This window comes from Xenopus laevis, chromosome 7L (genome assembly GCF_017654675.1).
Source record: "Xenopus laevis strain J_2021 chromosome 7L, Xenopus_laevis_v10.1, whole genome shotgun sequence".
Classification (NCBI taxonomy): domain Eukaryota; kingdom Metazoa; phylum Chordata; class Amphibia; order Anura; family Pipidae; genus Xenopus; species Xenopus laevis.
Genome location: NC_054383.1, coordinates 19,179,114 through 19,205,051, shown reverse-complemented (window position 1 = coordinate 19,205,051; position 25,938 = coordinate 19,179,114). Strand labels below are relative to the sequence as shown.

General features: G+C 39.4%; 1 protein-coding gene across 1 annotated transcript in view; it reads right to left on the bottom strand.

Annotated features, from left to right (window-relative positions):
• Nucleotides 1-25,938, bottom strand: part of LOC108696120 ((E2-independent) E3 ubiquitin-conjugating enzyme FATS) — an 84,393-nt gene that overhangs the window by 43,690 nt on the left and 14,765 nt on the right. Inside the window, exons 2-5 of the mRNA XM_018225174.2 lie at nucleotides 12,731-12,807; nucleotides 9,627-10,905; nucleotides 7,170-7,358; nucleotides 843-982 (exon numbers count right to left, since the gene is read on the bottom strand). Of these exons, the coding sequence (XP_018080663.1) occupies nucleotides 843-982; nucleotides 7,170-7,358; nucleotides 9,627-10,905; nucleotides 12,731-12,807 (1,685 nt within the window). The remainder of the gene's footprint in view (nucleotides 1-842; nucleotides 983-7,169; nucleotides 7,359-9,626; nucleotides 10,906-12,730; nucleotides 12,808-25,938) is intronic.

The following is a 25,938-nucleotide window of genomic DNA, read 5'->3' as shown; positions in this document are numbered from 1 at the left end:
CTGATATCTGTCAGCCGGATATTTATAAGGCAAATCTTGTTGGGAGAGGATGGCATCACCACTTTGCATCAATTTAAGACCAACTTTACATAGGGCCAACTATTGGATTGTACGGCAGACCTATGTTAACAGGTGAGGACTAGATCAACAAAGTGATGCCCGTGGGCCAATATTCGGATCAATTAATGTGGACCAGCTTAAGGGGATGATCAAATGGTTGGCCTGGGGGCCCAGTAGGTCAATATAGACCTGCAGCATAATCTGACCCCTGGCCCAGAGGGCAAGGATTAGATTATACTGAGGGTCTACATTGACCCATCGGGCAAGGACCACATCAAGAAGGGGATGCATGGGGGCCAGCCATTGAATCAGTCTGATTTGGCTTAGCACATGGGTGGGCAAATCAACCAAAAATTAGCATCAAACAGGTGGATATTTAAGTATATGACTTGCTTTACTGGACCTTCATGTTAGTGAAAATGCATAGAAAAGTATCTAAATGTCCTGAAAGAAAACTCCTTATCTGTGTAACCTTGAATATGGACAATCTGAATCTGCTAGAGCTGATGCAAAAGTTAAGGCAGTTTTCCCAGTGATTTAGCTAAGCAGAAATACAACATAAAATATATAGCAATAAAACATTATATAGAACGAGCATGTGCCAGGGCCCTTCCAAAACTCAATACACATTCTGTTTGACCAAACATTCCAAAAAACCAAGACAAATTGCACTCAATAATAAATTATTCTCAAAGTAATTTCAACCTGTAATAGCATACTGGAATATTCAATAAGTGTGAAGCAGATAATTACATTATTTAAATGTTAATATAATGAAATACCCTCAAACTCATGCCTTCTGCTTCACTCTCCTTGTTTTCCTTCAACTGTTGCTGTTGAAAAATCATTGTTTGTAAGGGCAATGGCAGGTCCTCAATACAATCACGCTCTGTTTTCTCACAGGACTTGGGCCACTTGGAACCTGAACGGAAACACTTACACAGTCATGTTTTACAGAATAAGCAAACAGAAAAAGAATAATATGGCAGATTCAGATGGAATTACACAAAACTGCAATGTAATTTTTGTAGAAACAGATTTTGTAGAAACAGATTTGGCACAGCAACCAAACTAGTTAAATAATACAGTTAAATAAAATACAGTACTTAAAATGTTTGGTTGCTATGAGGTAGAGGGCCATAGCCTTTGCCCTTTGCCATACCAGCCATTTAAAATTGAATTAGGGATGCACCGAATCCAGGATTCGGTTTGGGATTCAGCCAGGATTTGGTCTTTTTCAGCAGGATTTCAATTCGGCTGAATTCATCTGCCAGGCCGAACCGAATCCAAATTTGCATATGCAAATTAGAGACGGGGAGAGAAATCGCATGACTTTTTAATCACAAAACAAGGAAGTAAAAATTTTTTCCCCTTCCCATCCATATGCAAATTAGGATTCGGATTTGGTTCGCTATTCGCCGAATCTCGGGGGTTTGCCCGAATCCAAAATAGGATTCTGTGCATCCGTATATTGAATGCACAAACAGCAAAGCTAATTAATATATAAATTGGATGTATGCTGGGAAGGTGCACAGAAATACTGTATGTGTTATCTATTGCAAACTGCCTATTAGCGTTGCAGGGTGCGTATTCAATTTGTTTATTTTTTAAAGTTATAATGTTCATAGTTCTATGGGAACTATCTGTCTATAATGCCCTCTAATGTACTTGTAAAGAATAATCATATCCCCCTCGCAAGCACCTTTTCTCCAGAGAAACCACCCCAACCATGACATTCTACCTTCATACACTCCCATTCTTTTTTCCAGTTTAGTTGCATGTCTTTGCAATCTCTCCAGCTCATTAATATCCTTCTTAGAAACCGGAGCCTAAAACTGCACTGTATACTCAAGGTGAAGCTTTACCAGGGACGTATAAAGAGGTAAATTTATGTTTCATCACTTGAGTTAATGCCCGTTTTCATGTAAGGCAACATTTTATGTGCTGCCTAGAGATACACTATTTCTTATCCACAAAAATCCCCAAATCTTTTTCAAATAGTATACTGCCAACACACTACCATTAAGTGTGTAACTTGCATTTATATAATTTCTACCAAAGTACACTTATCAATATTAAACCATTTACCAGTTTGCTGACCAGTTTTCCAATTTAGTTAAATTGCTCAACAAAGTGGCAGCATATTTAAGAACCTAGCAGCATTAATTACTATGTAAACCTCACAAGTTCAATACTACAGACTACATTTAGGGACATTGTAGCAAAATGCTATACACATGAAATCACAGTACAGGTATGGGATCTATTACCCAAAATGCTTGGGACCTGTGGTTTTCCACATAGGGAATCTTTCCGTAATTTGAATCACCATATCTTAAGTCTGCTAACAATTATTTAAATATTATTTAAGTAAACACAATAGGATTGTTTTGGCTCCAATATGGATCCATGCAGCTTAGTTAAGATCATGTACAAGGTACTGTTTTATTATTATAGAGAAAAAGAAAATAGTTTTTAACAATTAGAATTATGTGCTTAAAATGGAGTCTGTGGGAGATGGCCTTCTTGTAATTCACAGCTGTTTGGATTACGGGTTTCTGGATAAATTATTCCGAATATGTTGCCCATAAATTTCTGTACATATTATAAATGCTATTAGGTGCGTAGGCGAGTTTTACACAAAAAAAAAGAAAATATCTTCTATATTAATTTAATATGTATGAAAATGGTTCTTGAGTAATTATGCAACATCGTTATGCAAAATGTTAGTGGAGAAAGGATTTTATGCTTATAATAGGATAATTCATCAGCGTGCTTTATATGTGCATCCCTCTGGGAAATATTTCAACAATAAATCTGAAAATAAATATACAAATTATAAGAAAGCAGGAAAGCAAGTTTTGGTTCACTCACATGCTATGAAATACTCTTCAAATGAGTTTATATATTCTCCCAGTGTCTGCATGAGTTCTCTGATTTCCTCCCACACTCTAAAAACATACAGGCAGGTTAAAGGGGACCTGTCACCCTAAGAAATTATTCTAAATCTTATTTCAGGATGCTATACAAGCAAAATAAACTTCACTCACACTATATAACTTATTTAAATCTTGTTTGTTTTAGTCTTGAAATTCACAATCACATTCAGCAGGCAGCAGCCATTTTGTGGGCACTGTTATCAAGGCAAACTTTGCATCATGCTGAAATTTTGCTTTTGTGCCAGAATGGGGGACCCAAAATCCATGTCCATGCACTGGCTACATAATTAGATGGAGAGGAGGGAGAAATTTAGTGGAGGAGTGCAATGACATCTAGTAAGTGCAGAATGGAAAGTTAAAAGTAATTGCCTGCAAATTGGGCAGGCAATATATGATTGACAGCTGAAAGTTTTAAATGAGTTTATAACAGGTATGGATGTTTTAATACAAAAAAGAATTTGGGTTTAATTTTCACAAAAAAATCTTGAAAATCAGACATTTTTAATGAAAAATTGTAAAAATCGGAAATTGATGCCGGCGAATAGAGCCGGGCCGCGCTGGCCAGGCACCCTAGGCAAGCCGGGCAGTCGCGGCGCCGGCTTAGTGTGGCTGCTCGCGTGCGCATGCGCGAATGGCTGCTCGCGTGCGCATGCGCGAATGGCTGCTCACGTGCGCATACGCGAATGGTCGCTTGCGTGCGCGAATTGCCGACCGCGTGCGCATGCGCGAATAGCCGTTCGCGTGCGCATGCGCTGATTACACAATTACACAAAACTGCAATGTAATTTTTGTAGAAACAGATTTTGTAGAAACAGATTTGGCACAGCAACCAAACTAGTTAAATAATACAGTTAAATAAAATACAGTACTTAAAATGTTTGGTTGCTATGAGGTAGAGGGCCATAGCCTTTGCCCTTTGCCATACCAGCCATTTAAAATTGAATTAGGGATGCACCGAATCCAGGATTCGGTTTGGGATTCAGCCAGGATTTGGTCTTTTTCAGCAGGATTTCAATTCGGCTGAATTCATCTGCCAGGCCGAACCGAATCCAAATTTGCATATGCAAATTAGAGACGGGGAGAGAAATCGCATGACTTTTTAATCACAAAACAAGCAAGTAAAAATTTTTTCCCCTTCCCATCCATATGCAAATTAGGATTCGGATTTGGTTCGCTATTCGCCGAATCTCGGGGGTTTGCCCGAATCCAAAATAGGATTCTGTGCATCCGTATATTGAATGCACAAACAGCAAAGCTAATTAATATATAAATTGGATGTATGCTGGAAAGGTGCACAGAAATACTGTATGTGTTATCTATTGCAAACTGCCTATTAGCGTTGCAGGGTGCGTATTCAATTTGTTTATTTTTTAAAGTTATAATGTTCATAGTTCTATGGGAACTATCTGTCTATAATGCCCTCTAATGTACTTGTAAAGAATAATCATATCCCCCTCGCAAGCACCTTTTCTCCAGAGAAACCACCCCAACCATGACATTCTACCTTCATACACTCCCATTCTTTTTTCCAGTTTAGTTGCATGTCTCTGCAATCTCTCCAGCTCATTAATATCCTTCTTAGAAACCGGAGCCTAAAACTGCACTGTATACTCAAGGTGAAGCTTTACCAGGGACGTAACCAGGTAAATTTATGTTTCATCACTTGAGTTAATGCCCGTTTTCATGCAAGGCAACATTTTATGTGCTGCCTAGAGATACACTATTTCTTATCCACAAAAATCCCCAAATCTTTTTCAAATAGTATACTGCCAACACACTACCATTAAGTGTGTAACTTGCATTTATATAATTTCTACCAAGTACACTTATCAATATTAAACCATTTACCAGTTTGCTGACCAGTTTTCCAATTTAGTTAAATTGCTCAACAAAGTGGCAGCATATTTAAGAACCTAGCAGCATTAATTACTATGTAAACCTCACAAGTTCAATACTACAGACTACATTCGCTTGCGTGCGCGAATTGCCGACCGCGTGCGCATGCGCGAATAGCCGTTCGCGTGCGCATGCGCTGATTCGATTCTTGCACATGCGCACAAGCGAAAAAATACCAGAGATAGTCGGGCAGAGATGGGACCGGACACGGGTAGGTGACAGAGGCGGTACGTGCCTGGCGCCCCTCCAGCTTTGCGCCCCTCCAGCTTTGCGCCCTACTCTGCCTACCCCTAGTTCCGGCCCTGCCGGCGAATTTTCACAAAAAAATCTTGAAAATCAGACATTTTTAATGAAAAATCATAAAAATCGGAAATTGATGCCGGCGAATTTTCACCAGTGAATTTTCGCAGGAGATTCGCAAATTTATTCCCCGAAAATTTGCTACAAATTCATGCCAGGCGAATTTATTCGTCCATCACTACTAAAACACATAGGTATACAAACAAGAAATAAAATAATTTTTTTGTAGATATATTGTGATAGTGGTGTCATCATCAATATCATTATCTTCATGTCTGGTTTAGTTAAATTGTGATTAGAATCACGGTATCACTGAATAACTGTATACAGTACACTGTACTTGATCCAAACTAATAAGTAATTAATCCTTATTGGAAGCAAAACCAGCCTATTGGGTATATTTCATATGTACATGATTTTGGTATGAAAATCCAAATTATTGAGAGATCTGTTATCTGGAAAACCCCTAGGTCCCATGCATTCTGGATAATAGGTCCCATGCATTCTGGATAATAGGTCCCATATCTGTACTGCCTGCTATAAAACAAGGTATTCATTTCAGAATATTAAAGGATAAGTGTTTGTAAAGCAGACCTAAGGGCACTTGTATGTCCACAAGTGCAGTTGCAACCCCCCCCTGCACCTTCCTCACAATCACTTGCACATAACACCACTTTCATTAAAGGTACTCGTGGCAAAATGCTGAGTGTGCCACTCAGTAGTGATGTGCTGGTCAACAAAAATAAAGCCCTAACCCTGCCAACCCTAACCCTATACGACATGGTATGGCAGCTCTATTTTAGGCAGGCACTTGACTATAAATCGAGGCTGCCATTGTCAGAACCTGGCAGTGTAAGGACGAGGAGAGAGTGGAAGGAAGAGCTCAACGCCAGGCTCGGACTTGGCCGGCGGGACACAGCGAAAAAACCCGGTGGGCCCCGACCCTGACCAGCTGTTGTGCTGTGAATGCGCGCAACATATTTGGTGCATGCATGCAACATTTTGAGGTTGGGAGGGGGCCCCCAGGGATTGCCAGGAGAGCCCTTTGTTTTGCAGCCCCGATGGGCCCCCCAAGGCTCTAGTCCGACCTTGCTCAATGTGAGCCCACCCACGACCTGGCGATCTCTGCGGAAGTAGGCTCAAACCTGCCTGACAAGTGTGTTGGGCCGGCCCACACATCACTACCACTTAGTCCCTTCTGTCTTCTTGCATCAAGAGCATCACCCTTTTACGACCACAATGACACCAGAATTCTGAGAAAAGCCACTGCATTGTGGGAAAAAATATGGCAATTATGCTCGAAATTCCACTTTGCTCACTGCACTTGCTGACGTACATGTGCCTTCTAGTCACTATACAAGCGTGCCTTAAGCAGGTGTGAGGATCCTAAAGCACTTGGCATTGGACTTTTACTCAACAGCTATTTGGTAGAGTGGACATTGGTACATAGAAAGTGTATGTGCAATAAATACCCCGTTGCACAACAGAGCTCACTATAAGAGAAAGCTACAATAAACATTGCTTGTTGTATGAAGATTCAATTTCAGCCCTTAAAGAGCTACCGGTTCTTTGGTCCCTTTTTTATTACAGGTTCCCCTGAACCCTGATAACACCTCCTCTATATAAATCCCATATACAAATATGCTTCTTATATTTATTAGCTGCGAGATGCTGGAAAATCAGTACAAAGTGTTTACAAAACACATGCCAATTCTGAGCAATTATGCTCCCACAGCTACAGCAGCTGTTTATTAATATATATATATATATATATATATATATATATATATATATATATATACACATATATATATATATATGTTCAGAAATAAGGGATTACATTTATAAATTCCCAGTGACTACAAAGAACATTTCAGACTTAAAAGCATCCCCTGTGCTAATTTGTCCATTGATTGCAATGAAGGGATAAAGACTGTAAGAAGTCGTGGAATAGATTGATAGTTTTTCACTTACCGTTTGGAGCAATGTTTTCCTTGTGGGAAATCTGTTTTCCGTTTTCTGACTTTGGAGTCTGTTTTCCAAATATGAAATTAAATGTGGTGCTTTTAGATCTTTCCGGCTGAAAGTTACTCTTTCCCTCAGACAGGCAACCTCTTTGTAACTGGGGATCAGGTTTTGGTGTAAGCACCTGATGATTAGATTCTGTGAAGATTAAAGTTTGTAGATCATTTATCAACACAACTTGTAACAAACCCCTGTCAGATTCTGTTCCAGCTACAGTATTTTTCTGCACTTAATCGAACATAAGGCCTTAAAAAACATATTTCAAGTAAATTTTCCCTTTTTGATCTTAAAGACATGGAGAAAAAAAAAAACGTTAAAAACAAAATAACTAAACCAATGCAAGAATATGCTATTTGTTGGTTTAGGTATAGGACCTGTTATCCAGAATGCTATGGACCTGGATAAGGGATCTTTCCTTAATTTGGATCTTCATACTTTAAGGGGGTTATTTTCTAAACCCTGAATTGATCTCATTATTTTATTAAAAAAACCACAACCAAACTCCCATGCCCGATTTAACCTTATTTATTAATTAAAAAACTAAAAACTCGTATGAATCGGATTGGGAAAAAAAACGATAACTTTAAGTGAAAACCTTAATCTTTAATCTTTAATTTTTCTGACTTTTTTTCCTGAATTTTTCGGATTTTCCGGCTAAACCCAGCGCAAACTACTATAACTTCAAATTGATATTGGTGCTTTTCCCATTGACTTTTACAGTACCTCGACAGGTCTTAGATGGCGGATTTTCAGATTCAGGCTTTTTGCAGTAAAAAATTCCCCCCACAAAAAATCCCAGTTTTTGCCCCAAAAAGCCAGACCAGATTCATTTGAGGTTTAGTAAATAACCCCCTAAATCTACTAAAAATCGACTAAAAAAGTAATTTAGTTGTCTCCAATGAGGATTAAGTAAATGTTAGTTCGAATTTAGTACAAGGCACTGTTTTATTACTACAGAGAAAAAGGGAATTGATTTTAAAAATTTGAATTATTTGTTTATAATGCAGTCGATGTGAGATGCTTTCTGGATTCAGATATTGTCTACTGCATCTATACTCTACTTCTACAAGTCACCTACATCAATGACCCAAGTGGAGACAGACCAGCTAGTGCTTCACAATCCTTTAAAAAACCTGAACATTAATATTTAAAGCACACTGGGGCACATTTAATTGTCGTGTGCTTAACTTATCACTGGAACAATTTGTATAAAGTGTCTCCAAGAGATTCTGCAGTTGCTATGATTTTTCAATTCCTTATTCTTTCTCCAAGGTTCAAGCAGATGAGGCATATCCCCAAGGATAATCATACATAACACCATGCCTTGGAAATGTCAACATTATTATTAGAAATATAGCTGTTGTTTAAAGACTCATGGATGAACTGGTTTATATATTAACATATCTCCTGAGTTTACAGTACATAAAGCATTCTTATTGCATACGGGTCCATATATGCAAATGTTAAAGGGGTTGTTCACCTTTAAATTAACTTTAGGGGGCCGATTCACTAACTTCGAGTGAAGGATTCGAAGTAAAAAAACGTTGAATTTCTAAGTGTTTTTTGGGCTACTTCGACCATCGAATGGGCTACTACGACCTTCGACTACGACTTCGACTTCGTATCGAAGGATTTGAACTAAAAATCGTTCGACCATTCGACCATTCGATAGTCGAAGTACTGTCTCTTTAAGAAAAAATGTTAGCCTATGGGGAAGGTCCCCATAGGCTTGGCTAACTTTTTTTGATCAAAGGATATTCCTTCGATCGTTGGATTAAAATCCTCCGAATCGTTCGATTCGAAGGATTTTATCGTTCGATCGAAGGAATAATCCTTCGATCGTTCGATCGCACTATTTGCGCTAAAATCCTTCGACATCGATATTCGATTTTAATCCCCAGTCGAATATCGAGGGTTAATTAACCCTCGATATTCGACCCTTAGTTAATCGGCCCCTAAGTATGACGTAGAGAGTGATATTCTGACACATGTAGCAATTGGCTATCATTTTTTATTATTTGTGGTTTTTGAGTTATTTAGATTTTATTCAACAGCTCTCCAGTTTACAATTTCAGCAATCTGGGTCCAAATTACCCTAGCAACCATGCATTGATTTGAATAACAGACTGAAATATTAATATGAGAGGCCTGAATAGAAAGATGGGTAATTAAAAGTAGCAATAACAATAGATTCTGTAGCCTTACAGAATTTTTTTTAGATGGGAACAGTGACCCTCATTTGAAAGCTGGAAAGAGTCAGAAAAAAAGGCAAATCGTTCAAAAACTTTCAAAAAGAAAAAATGAAGGACAACTGAAAAGTTGCTTAGAATTAGCTACTCTATAACATAACAAAAGTTCATTTAAAGGTGAATCACCCCCAAGTGCCAATGTTGCGATTAGTCTTACCTTTAATTCTTGCTGAACATGAACGTGGTCCTTGAGAGAGCCATTTTGGTTGATCTAACTGGTATTTGGTGTCATGCTTCAGTTTTATATTCAGTTCATTGCAACCCTTTGTTGTTTCTTTAGTTTTAAACAGATATTTAGATCTAGCAGGGCTTTTTGTTTCCAGGTCATTGTCCAAAATGTCTGGCTGCCTTTGGAAAGAAGTTCTCTCTTTGGTTTCTAAATTAAATACAGTTGAATCACCCCAAGGGTCAATGCTGTAATTAGCCTTGCCTTTAATTTTTGCTGAACATGAACGTGGTCCTTGAGAGAGCCATTTTGGCGGATCTAACTGGTATTTGGTGTCATGTTTCAGTTTCATATTAAGTTCATTGCAATCCTTTGTTGTTTCTTTCGTTTTAAACAGATATTCAGATCTTGCATAGCTTTTTGTTTCCAGGTCATTGTCCAAAATGTCTGGCTGCTTTTGGAAAGAAGGTCTTTCTCTAGCTTCTAGATTAAATATCGTTTTTCTATCAGCTAATGAGACAGACCTACACAACTCCGTGCCAACTTTGTTTATAGTATCATTCCTACTGGGTGGATGATGGTTTATTTTGAAAGACATTTCTGATTTATAGATGTTTTGACTGGACGTCTTTATTTTCCCAAGGCACAAAGCAAGGGACTTGTCTACATAGCTGATTACTGCAGGAGAAACCTGATTTGTTGTACTGTAGATGGAGGAGATGAATGATACCCTATCTTCTCCATTACTTGAGCTTAAATGACTGTTTTCCTTTCTGCAAATACAAGCTCGGCAAGGTGTGCTAGAAGATGTCTGTAGACAAGTATGAAAGGTTCTACATCTAGAAGCACTCAGAGAAAGGTGCCTATGTTTATCTTGTGATGGCTGATGAAGTTCAGAAGAGAAATCAGAACCCTGGAATGCCATGTTATTGTTTCTGCACAGAGACATAATGGGTTCAGGGACAGTTTTTATCTCAGCATGGTTCGATTGTGGATTATTTTTCTTTGCCGTAATTGTAATAGAAGAAAATCCTTTCCTCACTGTGTGGCTTTGTTTTTGGTGGTTGGAATTCAAGTTTGGCCCATGTATGGATTTATCTAACGTTGTCTGAATCTCTAATTTGATGGGAAGTGCTGTGAATGCTCTATTAGTGCTGACTGAATTGTGATCAGCCATAGATTGCTTTTCATGAGAAGAATTAGGCTGAGGGATCACAGGCTGCCGAGAAAAAAGGTGCTTTTCTCCCTCGGTTTCATTTCCATCAGTCATCTGTGAAATGAATAGGGATGAAAAATATTCAAAAATCATTTGCTGTAATATGGAAGAGTTGATTTGAAAGGATCAGAAGTGGACATTCTATGGTTTGGAACAATCCTAAACTAGAAGATAGTTACATAATAGCAATATTCAGTTCATGCTTGGGGAATCAATCAAGGTTGGGTCCCTTACTTGAAAATAAAATATTATGTAATTAAAAATATTCAGCAAATGAAGCTAAACGTCTGTATAGAATTACAAATCCTTATAATCTGCCTATGTTGAGCTTCACCCACAGACATGCCATGAGAATAAGCCCCATATATTACCCAGCCTGACATTCAGGTAAAAACAGTAAAGGCATGGCAGGTTTTTTGTCTAGTAATGTCTTCATATCAGAATGTTAAGTTTTTCACTGAAATTTCCAATATCCACTGAAACCATTAGGGGCAGATTTACTAAAGAGAAAAGTGGCTAACGCTAGCGAGTTTCCACCCGCAGCGACATCGCCAATTCACTAACAGTCGCAGGTGCCAATTCGCTAGTGAACGGGACTGCGCTAGCGTTCATTCGCACTCTATCACCAGGTGACTTTTCGCTTTGGTAAAAGATCGTTATTCTGCAAATTCACTGGCGAAAGAGGTAACGTTGAGTAAAATCCGCATTTCATTGAATTTGCGGAGTAACGTCCATTCGCCAGATCGAATTGTCGCCTGGCGATAGACGCTGCGTCTATCTCTTTCGCTAGCGGATTGTTGTCTGCGCACGTTAGTAAATTGGCAATGTCCCTTTACATAATTGTAAAGATATTCCAGAACACAGGCCAAATTACATGCAAAAATATATGTATTTATAAGGCATTTTTGTGAATGACTTTCAGAGTTATGGTATATACATGCATGGTATGGTATATACGGCAAAATGCATGGACAGGGAGGTTGCCAAATGAGGGAATTTTTGTCCATTTTGGCCTTTCAAATGTTGGGATGGATTTGGCTCCCAGTTGAACAATTAGGTAATTTAGGGACCAAGCTGATCCATACCTTTACAAATGAATTTTAAGATGGGGGGGCCCGTCTACTTATTTTATACCATAGGGCCCCAGTTTCATGAATATTTCTTACTCTGTTCAGCTTATGTGAAAATAGAATTCCTTATGCAGGTATGGGACCTGTGCAGAATGCTCGGGACCTTGGGTTTTCTGGATAATGGATCTTTCTGCAATTTGGATCTTCATACCTTAAGTTTACTAGAAAATCATTTAAACATTAAATAAACCCAATAGGCTTTTATGATCCCATACCTGTACAGTTCCATTTTTGAAGGGTTAAAGTTGTTACTTACTAGGTACTATAACATGTCTTACCATTATTAGGGTAATGAAGGCTGAAGGGGATATTTAACTCCTGGCAGTAGTCAAGGAAATACAGACTGTGATTAATGTCTGCAGGATTTTATTGGACACATGATGCAATACCATAATAACATTATACTGTCTTATTGGCTTCAGTTATATTTAAAATGTAAATAATACTGTGGTTCATTCTGCCAAGCATTCAAAAGCAGTATAGATAATTGTGAAATTATAAAAAAAAAACAAGTCTAATAATGATTCAACAGAGGAAATGACTGGTTCCTAGTGGAAATCTAGTTGACATCCGAATGTACAAGTACACGTACAATGTGGCAGTTTGATTGGCTAATAAAGAAAAAGTGATCCTTTCCAATTGGTTGCTAAGATTTCACTTTGTGACCGGTTGGCATGTGGTGCGTGGGCCTTTTTTTCCCCCCTACTTTTTCCTGTGATTGTAAAAAGGCCTTTGATATTTTACAGTACCTTGTTAAAATGGGCATTTTCATTCTCTCTGTGTCGAAGCTGTTCTGCTGGAGAGCAGTGCTTGCTTTCTTTCAAACCTGTTCAAATAAAAATATGCACCGTGTGAAACCATTAAATTATGCGTCTTTTATAGAAGGCAGGAGTTTTTTTACTTACTCTAAATTATTATGGTTAACACATTTTTATCTTATTTGTTCCCTCTCCCTTTGTGGATTGAGGGAAACGGATTCAGCGAGAGTGAGGCTGTTACAGAAAATCACAGTAGGAGTTATAGACATTTAGCCGCCACAGCATGGAGGGAAGGAATTTAGTGTCACACAAGGGGTGTTGAGTAACCACTCTCCACATTAGATCATTCGATTTATGGTGAACTTACAGAGGTGAATGCTGGTTCCATGAATGTAATTTATCATGGATAGGCTAGGGCAAAAGTGCAAAAAAAGAGGCACTTATATTATGCAAGACAAAAATATGCACCAGATTCCATAAGTCTGCAGCACCTATTGGTGTTGTATACATATGGGTTGAAGGTACACATCATTTATAATATGTAAGGCAGGTAAGAGCAGGTTCAGACTGGGCAGGCGGGACACCGGGAAAGAGCTTGGTGGGTCCCGCTGGCCCAGACGCCCCTGAGTTAAGGTGGCCATAGACTCAAAGATCAGCTCGTTTGGCGACATTGCCAAACGAGTGGATCTTTCCCCAGTATGCCACTAACTGCATGGCTATATCGGGGGTAATTCGAACATTCGGCCTTATGGCCGAACGATCGAATTACGATGCGCCAAGGGGCTCCGACGGATCCCCTTTCCGATCGATATCGTGGCCAGATATCGATCGGGAAGACCCTTCGGAAGCCCCCATACACGGGCAGATAAGCTGTCAAATCGGTCCAAACGACCGATATCGGCAGCTTTATCTGCCCGTGTATGGCCACCTTTACTCTCTGACTTTCCCCCTCCCTGATCACGGCTGCGTAAAGAGAAAAGTAGGTATGCACTGGTGGGGTGGGGTGAGGGTGGTGAGGGGGGTTGCAGGCCCCTGATGCTGCATATCTGGACCCCCCTCCCCCCAGGATGCTGCATCTCTGGACCCCCCTCAGACCCCCCTCCCCCCAGTCTGACGCTGGGTAGATTTTCCAAAGGAAGCTACAAGCCCTATACTTTTAATATAGACTCTTATGGAAGATATTGGCATATTAAATGAGCTAAACAGTGAGATATCAGATAAAAGACACTTTATGCATCTATGTTTAAAAAATGTATGTGCCAATCATTTTTCTAGAACTTCTTTGCTTCTCTTCTGCAAAACCATGCATGAAAAGGTATGAATAAAAGAAAGCCCAAGAGAAAGGCCAAAATGTATGGAGCAAGTAAGAGTGGCTATACTAAATTCCATTTGGAGCTAAATGTGTTTGTGTTTACATATGAAAACATCCGTGACCTACACAGAGCACAGCAACTTTGCCCCAGTTCTTATTCTCATAGGGGGGAAACACATTTACATTATAAGCGCATGCAGTGCATGGCAGAACATCTTATTCATTATTTTTTATTTATTTATAGGATTTGAATATTATGCTACCAAAAAGCATGTGTGCCCTTCCCATAAACTCTTCTTCGCTATTTTAAGTGCCCAAATTGGTGGAATCCATATGTTTAAGTAATTAGGAGCTTCATAACTGTTGATGCTTTCCTTGAAATAAAAATTTGTTATGAAAGTATCACAACTGAAATGTATGTTAGGTTTGACATTACTAGTAGCAATATGAAATGGTCTTGTTGGAAATGGATAGAAACATCAAATCATCAAAGTGAAAAGAACATGCAATGAAGACAAAGAAATCTATCTCAGAGTGTTGCCAATAAAATGACTATGTCTATACACAAGAAAGAGAGAGAAGCTCTGGTTCATTATGGTATCCCAGGATATCATGCACTGTAGAAACAATTCCTTTCCACAAAGACCATATAACTGTGTTGAGAGATAAATCAGAACACGTGTAATCCCATGCTGCCCCTGTCAAAGAAAAATCAGCTCATGATATTTAGCTCTAAGCCTACATAGCTTCCGTTGTAGATTTATACGGAAGTTACCCATCATAAATGAGCATCTCCATCAATACCATTTGAGGCATAACATATGCTAAGAGGATCTTGCAAGGGTCAGTTTTCTGGGCAAGTCTAGCCAGTGTCTCTGCTCTGCCAAGTATTCTGTACTACTAAGAGATCTTTCTCTCTGGATCTAGATGGCCATTTTCTGCTATTTGTAGGGTCAACCTTTCTGCTGTCTCCTCTTCCTCTGTGGTAGTGAGCTAGCAAGCTGCAGTTCTACTGTATCATACATTCCTGTGTCACCACAATTCACCTTGTTATGGCTCTCTGAACCCTAAACTATAACTTTCATCAGACAACGTTATCTCAATGCTTAGATATACTGTTTATAAAGTATTAAAATTGAAGCTTAAAGAGGCTCTCTTGGCATGAATTCTTTAAGATGTAACTTATCTTGCCTTGAAGACTTTTTGACCCAGTGAGCTCTGTATTCTATTCTTGTCTCAAGGAATTTGCTGAGCAGGACAATGTTGCACCTTTAACCACTAGTCAAGGGGCAGAGAGTTGTGTCTAAGTGTAATAAGGTAAGATGCATTGTTGATCAAATATATGGCACTTTGCACCTTACTGGGACTTCTATCTGAAGCCATCACAAGAAATACCACCCGCATGGACATCTGCAATTTACTAACAGGTGCAGAGGACAATTTGCTAGCGAAAGAGTACATCGCTAACGAAGTTTCGCGCCCTATCGTCAGGCAACGATTGTTACTCTTCAAATTCACTAAAGTATGAATTTTACAGAATGTTGTTTCTTTCGCCAGAGTTTCCTTTGCCAGTTTAGACATGGCAAACTGATAAGATGAAGCTACATCCTCCTCAATCTTATGTCAGTGACATCATATACTGTATGTTTGCAAGTCTTAAATTCCTATTTCATATTTTAAAGCGGATTATCTTTAAAAGTTGTAACTTTTACATTTTTTTTTTTACCATTTGAGGGGCATGCCACATTTGTTTTAGGGTGGGCTCATGACTAGGGCATTAGAGGATCTCATTTTATTTTGCTTCCTTGGACATTTTTAATAATAAGTGGCCACTTCCAGCATTTGCACCAACATCTCTATTAAAAAGATGTTTATATGACCTATATGTACCATGTGTGAATTTGCCCTTAAGTGTCTCATGAGACACTGCCTCCTGAAAAGTGCAGACAGTATTCACTATGGAAGTGCAGGGCCACTAGCCACTTTGACTGCTTAGTTTAATTACAGGGTTATCAGGATATCAGTGGTTGACAAGACCTGCCGGAGTTGCCTAAAACCAGTGGAATTCTGCTGATAATGTTGTTTGCTCCTGTTACAGCAAGCTACATCATATGGGCCATTATATGGACTAACATACTTAAAATTTATTTGAGTGATTGACCTTTGCAAGTAATCAATTCCTCATTTTTCTGCTACACAACACATTAACGCTGTCTGCTCATATATGTTAAATGCTTTCTCATTGACTTTCTTAAATCTGAACTAAGCCACATAGGCTGGTTCTTAATACGTTTACATTTATTTCCTAAGGGACTTTATTAAGAACAGTAATGGTTCAATATATTATAGAACAACCACTTCTGTTTATAAGAAACAGTGTCATTTTATGTTGTGGGTTACTGTGTCAATATTTCCTGGGGTCACTAAGCCTCAAGTATTTTACAGAAGGACCATGGGGTTCTTCTAATGCTCTTGTTAAAGTTTTACACACTTATTATAGACAGCACCCAAGCTCACCAAATTGACCCATGCAGAATTACAAATTTGGACACAGGTGTCTGTCTCTAAATATATAGATAGTAGCCAGAAATTATACTTGTAATGAAATATATTATCTTCTTAAAGGGATACTGTCATGGGAAAACATGCTGCTCCAGCAGAATTCTGCACTGAAATCCATTTCTCAAAAGAGCAAACTGATTTTTTTATATTTACTTTTGAAATCTGACATGGGGTTAGACATATTGTCAGTTTCCAGGAGCCCCCAGTCATGTGACTTGTGTTCTGATAAACTTCAGTCACTCTTTACTGCTGTACTGCAAGTTGGAGTGATATCACTCCCCTCCTCCCAAACCCCCCCCCCCCAGCAGCCTAACAACAGAAGGTAACCAGATAACAGCTCCCTGATACAAGATAACTCCCTGGTAGATCTAAGAACAGCACTCAATAGTAAAAATCCAAGTCCCACTGAGACACATTCAGTTACATTGAGTTGGAGAGAAAAAAGCCTGCCAGAAAGCAGTTCCAACCTAAAGTGCTGGCTCTTTCTGAAAGCACATGACCAGGCAAAATTACCTGAGATTATAAATTAAAAAAAAATACACTTGCTGGTTCAGGAATTAAATTTTACATGGTAAAGTGAATCATTTGCAGTGTAAACAGTGTAATTTAGAAATAAAAACTACACCATGAAATCATGACAGAATCCCTTTAATCATTTTATCAGGGGCTCAAAAAGTTGAGGAATCAGCTTTGCCACCTAAATGTTCCATATGTCACTGCATCAGGAGTATCGTGGATATCCACTCTAAAGGACATGGGGGCCTATTTTCAGGTCCCAAACCATAGGTTTAAAATCAATATCTAGGCAATACAGAAGACAATGTTTGGACATGTCTTTCTAGATGTTGAGGATGCCGTTGGACTTGGAGAAAAGAGAGGACTTTGTTAAATGTACTCACAGTATGAGAAACTCTTCTGTAGAGCTCCAGACTCCCTATGTTATATCATTCACCATAGGCTGAAAATTAGTTTCTATACTGTATATACATCATTTCTTTTGGCACCCATACCCCCACCCCTGAATTCACTTCCTGACGAAATTGGCTCTGATATTAAACCTGTAGAAAAGCTTTCAAATATTTTTAGAAGGGCAGACGCGGGAATCCCATACATGTTCTTTTCCATTTCTTATTAAGTTGAGCATCACGTTGTTTTAAAGGTTTAAGGTTTTCATGTGGGATAGAGCGGAATCATGAATCCTCCGTCGGTTGCTTGGCAACGGGTTTCTCCTTTCTTGAAAATGTGACAAAGTACAAAATAATATTGCTTCAACGGATGAATTTTATAGGATCGTGAACAGCTGGGACGTGCTCATATTATTTAAACTCAAATAACAGTATGAAAGCCAATGCCTGTGTTTTTTTTAAACAAAATAAAGTGCGGTAAATTTAATAAAGTGTAGTTAAAAAAACATATTACTGTTATTGAAGGAATGGTCTTGCACTGTTTTTTTTTTTTTTTGCTGCATCTGCTGCGCACTTTATCAGGCTACAGAATGTTCTAGATACGTGTAAGCAATGAATGAAAGGTCTGACCATATCAAAGCACCACCAGAACTCTTAGGCAGGGTATAAGTGACATTTGAGTTCATTGGATACATTCATTTGTTCATTGAATACAGGTATATTATTACCTTACCTGTTCAAATTGCTGAGAGTAAAACAAAAGGGCACTGACCTGTCCAGAATAGTGATGGGTGAATTTGCGCCGTTTTGCTTCACGCGAAATTCGTGAAACGACGAAAAATTCGCGAAACGGTGCCACGTTTGATGCCGGCGCCCGTTTTTTGACACCGGCACCCGTTTTTGACGCCGGCGCAAATTTTTGATGCCGGTGCAAATTTTTGATGCGAATTTTTGCGGGCGTTTCGCGAATTTATTCGCTGGCGGCGAATCGCGCAAATTCGCAGCGAATTCGCGCCTGGCGAATAAATTCGCCCATCACTAGTCCAGAATACTTAACTGGGTTCTGTTTGCACCAAGGGAATACACACCAAGTCAATTAGAACTCTTACCTGCTGAATTTACTGGCAAACCTGGGAAATAGTGATGGGCGAATTTGCGCCGTTTCGCTTCGCCGAAAAATTTGTGAATTTCGCGCGAAAAAAGTTTTTTACCTTGAATTTTCGCGTGCGTTTCGCGAATTTATTCGCTGGCCGCGAATCGCGTAAATTCGCCGCAAATTCGCGCCTGCCGAATAAATTCACCCATCACTACTGGGAAACAATGTATTAGTGGGAGAGAAATGAAATCGTATATACAAGTTTAGGGTGTCCCCAAGTACTTGTGCTGTGGTGTCCACCAAGATCCTATTTGGCAGGGTTCTCAAAGCTCTTAAAGGAACAGTTCAGTGTATAAATAAAAACTAGGTAAATAGATAAGCTGTGCAAAATAAAAATAAAAAAATCTAATATAGTTTGTTAGCCAAAAATGTAATCTATAAAAGCAATCAGTGGAAACCAAAAGAGCTGCAAAGCAGGAAGTAGTGTTCTGGCTATTATGTTAGACATCCAGGGTCAGACTGGTCTGGCAGGATACTGGGAGAAAACCCGATGGGCCCGGCACTCATTGGCCCCCACAGGCACAGACCTGCTCTGCTGGATCTGGTGTCTTGTTCGCGCATACGTGCTGTGCACTTCTGCGTACTTGTGCATGCACACGACACATTTTCCGCGTGTGTGCGCATGCGTGTCTTTTGACACTTCTAGTTAGTAAATCTGGTGCCTATTTTGACACTCAAATAATAAGATAATCACATCTTTCATTCACATTAGGATACTTAAAGGGAATGCCACACCAAAAATATTTTTGCCTAATAGAAGAAAACATAATTCTAAATAACTTTGCAATATACATTCATTACAAATTTTCTATGGTTTTTTTGTATATGTATTGCTATTGAAAGAAGTGTTCTGTGCATGTTGATTCTCTGCCCTAGTGACTGTTGTTACAATGTAAGACAAGGCGGCTGATTAACAGACCTGTCTTTAATGGGGAACTAACATTTTTGCAACATTGTTTAAAAAGTAACAACCAGAAGTTAAGCAAATGCTGCCTTCAATAGCAATTACTTTTACAAATAGCTTTAAAAGCACTGAAAATGTGTAATAAATACATATTGCAAAGTTGCTGAGAATTACGTTTTCTTTTATAAAGCTAATTTTTATTTTGGGGTTGACTTGTCCTTTAAATAAGACATACTACAGGGATTCATTCAAATTATAGCTCCCCAACAAGATCCATTTTTGAAGGCATCCTCGCTTAAAGGCTGTCCAGAATTTACATCACAACAGTGTGAGGATAAAAGAAATACAAACTGTTAGATGATATGATGTCATACTTTGGGCCTCATTAAATAATCCCACAGCTGCTAGAGTTCTAAAGAGGTGCAAAATCATGCCCCTTAGTGATCATTTAGAAAGGATTTGGCTGATACGGCAATGGTTTCATGTAGCTGTCATCTTGGAAAGGGAGCCCTGGCCAACTGTTGCACCTTAAAGGGGGGGCTTTTAGTGAAAAGTGCAACTTCTTCAGATGTATTTTCTGCCTACATTCCTTTTTTTTTTTTTTTTTAGATAAAAGGAGTTAATTTACAACTGCCCCTGCCACAATCGCAAAGGGTGCCAAACCACTGCCCTTAGTGCTTATTCAGCTTGCACTTGAGGAAGGGGCAATGTTCAATCCAATGTAAGGGTGCAGAGCATGGAGGCTGCTGGTGCAGGGCCCCTGGTACAGACTGTAGGGCTCATTTATAAGTGCACTCTGCATTTAAATTATGCCACAACTTTGGTGGCGGAGAAAATATTTGCAAAACATTTTTGCAAATTGAAGTGACTGTGAACGCTATTTTTGCGCACAACAACCTTGCACAGTGAGCACACTCACGCAAACACCTGTCTCATTTGTGAGCCATTTCTGAAAAATGTACTCACAATGCAAATTTGCAAGAAAAGAAACAGAAAGGCGGACAGAGCAGTGCTATATATTAGCGTTCAGGAAAAAGCATATTCGCGAAATGGCGAAAATTCGCCGAAATGCATTGAAGTCTATGGGGCAAATTCACTAAGCGCCAAAGCGCCGAATGCTAGCGTTACTTCGCTAGCGTTTGGCATTTTCGTTACTGCGCAAATTCACTAACGAACGCTGGCGTAGTTTCACTAGTGTTACTTCGCACCCTTACGCCTGGCGAAGTTTCGCTAGCGACGTAACTACGCAAATTCACTAACGCACGCAGTGTACTGAACGCTACCTTTTACGCTAGACTTCCTTCGCCACCTCAGACCAGGCGAAGCGCAATAGAGTAGATAGGGATTGCTTCAAAAAAAGTAAAAAATTTTTCTAAGTCCCAAAAAACGCTGGTGTGTTTTCTACAATATGGGTGATAGGCTGAAAAAGATAGAAAAAAATTTTGGGGCTCCCCTTCTTCCCCCCTACATTTCCTGACTCATGGCAACTTACCTAGACAATGGGCACATGTGTAGGGCAAAATAAAATTTTTATTTGATGTTTTGAAGCTTTTCTAACCATTTGTAGTACTGATAGGTATTCCTCCATTGAAATTTGAATTTGGCGCCGTATGCAAATTAGCCTTCACTAGCGTAACTTCGCTTTACTTAGCGAAGCAACACTAGCGCAACTTCGCAACCTTACGCTACCCCTGAGCGCAACTTCGGATTTTAGTGAATTTGCGAAGCACTGGCGAAACTACGCCTGGCGAAGTGTGGCAAAGTGCGGCGAAGTTACGCCTGGCGCAACTACGAATCTTAGTGAATTTGCCCCTATGGGTGTCAGTGGCGAAAATTGGCTTAAGATTTCGCTCATTTACAGGTGCTCCCTAACTTGCACATCTAAATAATTATGAAGTCTGGGGATGGGTAGGGGAGGGCTACATGCCTCCTCGCATACCTCATGAATACAGCGCTTCCAAATGCAGCTCTGTTTTTAAAGTGCGTACATTCCAAAAACAAGGGGTGGGGGTAAATGCAGGTCCCTGCAGGACTGGATTTGTGGACAGGCCAGTAAGGCCTGGGCAGCATAAATCTGGGGGTGGAATGCCGCCCACTGGCTGCAGCTGCACTGGGGGACACCCCAATGAAGAAGATCATATAGGACCAGGTTGTAGCAGCTGAGACTGAGGATGGGTAACGTGCTGCGATGGAGCGAGCAGTCTGGGGTAAGTGTGGGTTGGGGGGCAGGTGGGGTGTGATTAGCAAGGGGGACTAGGGGTGCAACATTTTTAAATCCGCCCCTGGGTCTCTGCACTCCTTTTGAAATACATACACCTATACACCTACAATTGATTTAGCATGCAGGAGAGAGTGCTAAGTGCAAAAACAAGGCAGATTGCCCCCAATTTTTTGCCTGTTACACTAAATAAAATAACCTCTAAAGTCAATATTTTACTGCCATTCCCAGTAATTTAAGAAACTCCCTGTACTCTCTCAAAACTAGATATTTCCCTTTCTTTCTTTTTCTATTTGTGGAGACTGGAAAACTTGTAACATTCCCAGCAGGACAAAGGAAACGGCGACCTTCCAATGTCTATCCCACATCAACTTCTAATGACTCTAACAGACCCCGCTGCAATGTCACCGCAACAAAAAAGCTAAGGGGAGAACGCTTCTGAAATAAAAACATTCGTACGGACTCGATATGATTAATTTTTTTTTCTGCTTTAAAACATTAGAGCAGTGGAAAACGCAGCTGTTTTCCTGAAGTGCTCTGTTTAGAGAACACTATTTGTTGGCACTCTCGAGAGGCGTGAGAAGGAGATGGATAACCTCGGCATGACACTGCTTCATGTGATTGCTGAGCGAAGCTTAACCATTCATAAAATCCATTGTGGTTTTGGTTATAGGTCAGAGAATAATGTTCTGTATTATCAGTGAGCAGTGCTGAGAATATCATACCCTGCTGATCTATCAGCTGTGCCACTTGCTTTAGATGATTGCTGTCTGTTTTTCCCTGGAAATGATGTAGGTGTGCCAAGCAGCAAGCAATGTATTATTAAGACACAGATTGAAGCCATTTGCTAAATCTGCACCATGTTAGTCTTGGAGTGTATTTATATATACGTTAATGGACGGAATATGGCACTTGGTTTTAATTATACATCACATTTGGCTGCTTCTAGATGTATCCAACTTCTAATGCGTTCTGTTTTAATATATTAATTTCTGTCGTAATTAGAGCTTTCCCATTCATTTCATTTTTCCTTTATGTTACACATCAAAGTGGCGAGCAATTACGTAAAATGGGAAATAATTACAATTCTGCAGGGAAATGTAGTGTAGAAATGGGGAAATTCCTTTTTCTGGCACTTTCAGTATGCTACATAGGCATTATAGGTCGTTATGACTAATTCAATGCGAGATGCAAACTGTCAGCACAAATCACAATTTTTTCGGCGCCGCGCAGCCACGTCTGCACATGCCATTCGCACGTGCGCACCTTCATGCATGGACGTCACAGTAGGGGGTGGGGGGGCTAGAGGGGGCCCTGGACAGCAGTCCGACCCTGATTCAGAGCATTAGGGATAATGGGTTTCCAGATAATGGATCCCAACTGCTAGGGGTATATTTATCAAAGAGTGAAGTTAGAGCTCTCCAAAGTTCGCAGAGTGAAACACCGCCTCTCTCCATTAATTTCTAAGCGATTGAATGAATGAATGGAGAGAATTGGTATTTCACTCTGCAGACTGTGGAGCTCTAACTTCACTCTTTGATATATATACCCCTTAAGGCTCTACAGCACAAGAGCATGACCCTTAAGGGATAAATTTACTAAGCGGCAAAAAATCGCCAGCACCGGCTTCACAGCCATTGCAACACTACGCCAGGTGAAAATTCGTTCAGACAACTTTTCAATTGGTCTACTCTACGTCATTTATAATTTGCATTCTTCTTCTGACTCTTTCCAGCTTTCAAATGGGGGTCACTGACCCCATCTAAAAACAAATGCTCTATAAGGCTACACATATATTTTAACAACTACTTTTTATGGCTCATCTTTCTATTCAAGCCTCTGCTATTCATATTCCAGTCTCTTATTCAAATCAATGCATGGTTGCTAGGGTAATTTGGATCCTAGCAACTAGATTGCTGACTGCAAACTGGAGAGCTGCTGAATAAAAAGCAAAATAACTCAAAACCCACAAATAATAGGGTGTAAAAGTGATACAACAAATCAGGCTTCTGTGAAGCTTCATTTTGTTTGTTTGTTTCTTCATCTGAAATTAGGAAGGGTTGCACGGGACAGCCCTGAGTAGTGATGGGCGAATTTGCGCTGTTTCGCTTTGACACCGGCGCCCGTTTTTTGACGCCAGCGCCCGTTTACGACGCCGGCGTCCGTTTTTTCTGACATTTTTTTTTTACGCTGGCGGCGAATCGCGCAAATTCGCCGTGAATTCGCGCCTGGCGAATAAATTCGCCCATCACTAGCCCTGAGTGCTTTTCTTTCCAAAATAACTATGTCAACCTCAATGAGGCATCAAAGGGGCTTATTGCTTGTTTCAACCCTGTTTATGCAAAGCCACAAACACTAGAATTTAACAGTAATCAGCACATAAAGCAAATAAACCATTTATAGGGTTAGGGCTCTGTTAAGGATCATCATTACTGTTCTAAGTGATTTATAAGCTATTTTTAATGTTAAGATTTGCCTTTCATGTGCAGTAGTAAAGACAATGAAAAAGAAAATGCAGTATTTGGTATTTAACAAAAATATGACACTCATTATACCATTTAAACCTTTAGAAAGCTGTATAAATTAATGCAGCGCTTTGTTTAATTCACATGACATGACATTGAATCAGTGAATGATTTTATATTTCTTCCTCTGCCTTTAAGTTACAATTTACTTCCTGAAAACAGAAATTTACAATTCCTTTAAACTCACAACAAAGACTCATAGAATCACATAAAAAAGTTATTTTTACTAAATAAACACATCTGCAGGGGATGGGGGCTTTAGGTTTAATATTTTGAATGGAGAGTTTCAGTTATTGACATTCGTTAGCATTTACTGCTGAATAATATAGTCATTCTTTTTCATAATGTAATTTGCAGTCCATAATTTAGAACTGTATTTTTTTTCCAACATGTTTTGTTGAATTTTAGAGACAGGTCTTGGGGTGCTTTGAAGTCTTCTACAGAAATGAATAACTGCCCTGCACCTAATTGCCTCTCTTTCTCAGAAGAAAGCATGAGGAATCGTTATCCTGATCTCTCCAAAAGAAATATACAGTTCTATGGCCAGCAGGATGCAGAAAAGGTCTCACAGGGAGAGAGTTGTTTGGAAGTGGAAAGTAAAGCATTCAGCTGCTTCAGAGTTTGAAGGAAAACTGACATTGTGGAAAGAAAACATTGCCTCAATAGCCATACATTCATATTCAAAATGTGAGTTATCCAACCAAATCATCATCATTTATTTATCATCATCATTTATTTATTATATATAGCAAATATGGCATTGTTGCAAACAAACAAACAGAATAATACTAACTTAACGTATAATTCTTCACTAAGTAATGCACATTTCAAAAGTAAAAGTAGTAACCTCCGCTGTATGCTGGCAAATGCACGGAGTTTGTCAGGTAAAATGGGTGACCTAGAATTAATTGCATGCTCTAAAAATTATGATATAATTGGTATCACTGAGACCTGGTGGGATGAAACATGTGACTGGATTGTGAATTTAAAAGGTTACACCCTTTTTAGGAGGGACAGAGGGATTAAAAAGGGTGGAGGAGTGTGTTTGTATGTAAAGCCTGAATTAAAGCCATGCGATAAAAAGAAATAAAAATAGCTGGCACTGGTGAGGGTGTAGAATCACTCTGGGTAGAGATTTTGACTGGGCAAAAGGTAACAAAAAGAATTATCATTGGTGTATGCTATAAACCACCTCGTATAAGTGACGAGTATGAAGCCCAGCTACTCTTGCAGATACAAGCGGCTTCACAGCTGGGTCAAGTTGTTGTTATGGGTGACTTCAATTATCCAGACATTGACTGGGGTAATGGGGTTGCCAAGACAGAAAAAGCTAGTAGGTTTTTAAATATGCTGAATGACAACTTTTTATTCCAGCTCGTTCAAGAACCTACTAGGAATAACTCTCTTTTGGACCTTGTAATAACTAACAATACTGAACTCATCTCTAACATTTGTGTGGGTGAGCATTTAGGGAATAGTGATCATAACATGGTCTCCTTTGAGATTCTGTTGCAGAAGCAATTCTATAAGGGAGTAACTAAAACACTAAATTTCAGACGTGCAAACTTTGACAGTATAAGGGCATCTCTGCAACATATTAAGTGGGAAATGCTTTTC